Source organism: Antrostomus carolinensis, unplaced genomic scaffold, assembly GCF_000700745.2.
Source record: "Antrostomus carolinensis isolate BGI_N321 unplaced genomic scaffold, ASM70074v2 scaffold19083, whole genome shotgun sequence".
In the NCBI taxonomy this organism is placed as follows: domain Eukaryota; kingdom Metazoa; phylum Chordata; class Aves; order Caprimulgiformes; family Caprimulgidae; genus Antrostomus; species Antrostomus carolinensis.
In genome coordinates this window covers 1-3,619 of record NW_010306045.1, presented here as the reverse complement: position 1 = coordinate 3,619, position 3,619 = coordinate 1, and the positions used below count along the sequence as shown (strand labels likewise).

At 44.5% G+C, this 3,619-nt stretch overlaps 1 protein-coding gene across 1 annotated transcript in view; it reads right to left on the bottom strand.

The window, feature by feature from the left end:
• DDX6 (DEAD-box helicase 6) overlaps nt 1-2,182 on the bottom strand; it is a 10,067-nt gene extending 7,885 nt beyond the window's left edge. Inside the window, exons 1-2 of the mRNA XM_010165000.1 lie at nt 1,715-2,182; nt 270-333 (exon numbers count right to left, since the gene is read on the bottom strand). Coding sequence (XP_010163302.1) covers nt 270-333; nt 1,715-1,914 — 264 coding nt within the window. The 5' untranslated portion in view covers nt 1,915-2,182. The remainder of the gene's footprint in view (nt 1-269; nt 334-1,714) is intronic.
• Nucleotides 2,183-3,619: the final 1,437 nt, after the last annotated feature.

Here is a 3,619-nt window from a genome sequence, read left to right as displayed (position 1 = left end):
GACACCTTTGAGTCTGCCTCAGGAGAGACACTGACAATCATTCCCTCGCTGTAAGACTAATAAAGTAAGAAATCCCCGGTAAACTCCGGTTTGGAGCTTTCCAAGAGAAGCGTCTCTCCCCCAAGCAGTTGTAACACAAATTAAGTCTTCGTTTAGAACAGCGAGAGCTGAACTGCTTTTGCATTTTTATTTGGGACAGATATTTCGCCACTGCAGCTTCTCCCACAGCCTTTATTTAATATTTATTCCTACGATTCAACCGTCCTTACCGAAGTTTTGATTCTCAAATCCTTTGGAGGGAGTTTTAAAGTCTTCTTCCAGTCATCACCAGGTCTACAGCAAAAATAAAATAAAATAAAACAAATTTAAAACCTAGTTTAACCATTTTATTCTGCATTTTTATTTTCTTAGATACAGTGATAAACAGCCAACATTTTTTCACCTCCTGAAAGCTAAAAGCGCCTACACATACGAGCTCAAGTCTTCTCTGAGCTAAGTGGGATGCAACAGGCAGGAAACTGTAAACAGAGAAAATCAGCAGCCTGCCAAGCGCACAGAGAATTTGTGAAATCTTTATCCAGTCATGATTCGAGTCCCGTTTTTAGGGCACTGAATCAATCCAGTAGAACAGAGATTTAAAAGTGAGCACTGACTTAATCACATGACAGAAACTGGCTACAATAAATCCACATGGGAATATTTCATCACGAAGAAAGAAAAATTCTCTTGCCTGGGGAACATCCATTCTTAATCTGTGAGTAAAGTGAGAAGAAAAAGACACTTATGTGAAAGCAAAGTAAGCACGTGCTCCACTTGTTGATCAAACGTTGTCTTTTTCTCTCAGTGAGATCCAGACACCCATTCTCTCTCAAAAGTCATGGTACAGAGGAGAGGAAGTCCTCCTCCTCCCCAATCCCAGGAAACCATGAGCAAACTCATCAGTTTCCTCAGAGTAACCCATTGAAACAAACAAACCACAAGTCAGGCAGGCTTCAAGTACTCAGAGGACAGCTGGTGTTTCCTCCGCAAACAATCGAGTAACAAAATAAAAGTGAGTGTTGTTCAGGGGAAGGAGAAAAAGAAAAGGAACACGTTACCACACCATCCCCGTCTCTTACACGTCAGAATTTCCAACCAGCACGCTCACGTTTTATCAGCGCACTTCCAAAACCAGTCTGAAGGCAGGAGGGTATCACAGTGGTACCGTATTATCTCAGCTCAGGCTTTGATGAATTAAAGCAAGAGCGTTACACCAACGACAAAAGGTAACCAACCTGAAAGGATTTCTCACCACAAGAAAGAACACAACAAACAACTGGAAAGCAGAAGACACAACTGGACTGAGCCCAGGTAGCGTTTCCTCCTCTGTCTTAAGTTTCAGCTCGGTTCCTTCCCACTCCCCAACCTCCCTCTCATACCACTTGCAATGAGCAAAGAAAACAGGATGCTGCTACTGTTGCTGCTCAGTGGGCTACCGCTGACAAGCGGCTACATACTCTGAAAAGCAAAGCATCACATTTGATTTTTGCAAGGAACACATTGGAGAGATGGCTGTCAGGGGAAACTCGAGCACAGAAACACAGCTTTCCTATCAGCACGCACGTCACGGGACGCTTCTCGCCGCCGACGTCGTAAAACAACAGCAGACAACTTTCTACACGCGGGAACGCGACTTTTACACGTCACTTTGGCGGCAGCCGGCGCAAACACTTACTTAATAGCGGTGGTCATGCTCTGTGCTTGCTGCTGAGTGCCGTTGTTGATTGTGTTGGCGTTTTTCAGCTGGTTCATCTGTTGCTGAGTTTGTGTGCCTCCACCTCCGGGGCCCCCGCTGGGTTTTACAGGGCCTCTCAACTGCCCATTCTGACTGGATAGACCCATTATAACAGGGTTCTCTGTTCTGGCCGTGCTCATGTTTTTATTTTTAAAGATGTCTTTTTAGACTTCAAAACTTTGAAAGTCAGTACAGAAACTGTAATAACAGTTTATTAGACTCTCCAAAACGAAGAGATAAATAAGTCTTGCTCAATATATGAGTCCTTTATTGCAATGCAGGCAAGCACCTGTAAGTCACTCAAAAGTAAAGTAGTAACTTGCTCTGATGCACTGTGGATCAACTTTTTTTTTTTTAAAAAAAGCCCTCTAACAAAGTTGAGTGATAGCAGAATTCGCTTGCTTCAATCTGAAAGAGAAGCAGACAGTAACAATTAGCACATGCATTTTTTTTTCCCCCTAAGTAAACTGTGTCACTTTACCTTTGTGTTTCCAGAACCGCCTCCTCCTGGGCGCTGTGCTTGTGGTACTTACTTTTCTGTCTTCTCAGTGACAATTACAAGACACACACCAAACTTTTCCCCCCTCTCCCCTTTCTATAACGCTACACCCACCACCTTCAGTCACCAAAGATACTTTTCCAAACAGCTGTACTTTCGGCAGCCTTCCAGTGAATGAATAATCACTTGACAAATACTACCTGCCCCCCCCCAAGCCCTGTAAAGTAACAACAAATTATATCAATCGCTTTGCTGATTCTCGAAATCCCCCCACTTCTGGTACCCAGTGAAGCAGCCCTGCGACGCTGAGCAACAACGTTCCACGCGAGTTTGTGATAGGAAGCAAGATCACAATATTAAGTGGATGTTCCTGTTAGAACTGAAAAAACCCTGAAGTTACTCTGATCGCCCTTTTTCCCTCTGAAAAGGAAACAAAAACTATGTTACTTTTTTAATTTAAAAAAAAAACCCAAAAGCAGCTCACCCTCCTGAGCTGAAGTGAAGCAGTGAGTAACACACATTTACTCTAGATATCTAGCTTCCTGCTCGTGTGTTCCCTGTGACGTTACCTTCCAGCTGTTAATAACAACCCGTGTTGTGCTCAAAAGAGAATGTTGGGTACACGGGACTCAACGGTGGCACCGGATTTCACAGGAAAGTTGGTGAAACCGTACAGAGGTGACACAGAGTCTGCACCTTACGTTCAGAAAGTAAGGATGGCCCAGAGCTGAGAAACTCCTTACGATGATACTAGGGAGCCAAGACATTCCTCGGCTTGCCTGTACAATTTCTCACCACAAAAAGTCTCTTATCTTGGGAAAACACAAAGGCAAAACCAGCAGGCTAGTGCTTCCTAACTTCAGCGTCCACAAAAAAAATGTGCACTTCCCCAGCAAATAAAAGGCACGTTCAAGAGCACTTCAGAGGGTGGAAAGGCAATTCAGACTCTTCCCAGCTATTTCCAAGCGCGTCAATTCTAGCTTCACAGCAAAACTTTAAAGTTTGCTGAACTAGGATGTTTCTGCTAGTTACCTTTCTGACTGTTTCAAGGCATCTGTGAAGAGATTCCTCCTGCCCATTAACTTTGTAAGAACCGGACGAATCACCGAAGTAACCAGGGCTAATTAAAAGACGTGGACAGCAACACCGAGAAGTTCTCCAACACTGCGGGACACGGAACTTCTCGGTCCCTTAACCTGCCTCGCTCATAACCACCCTTTAAAAGGACAAAGGTTAAAGGAAAACGCACCGCCTCATCGGACCCAACGAATTTCCCCGTTCCGAGACGAGAAGCGCCACCATTTCGCAAACCGTCGGTCCGACGGAAAAAAGGGTCCCCGCACCAC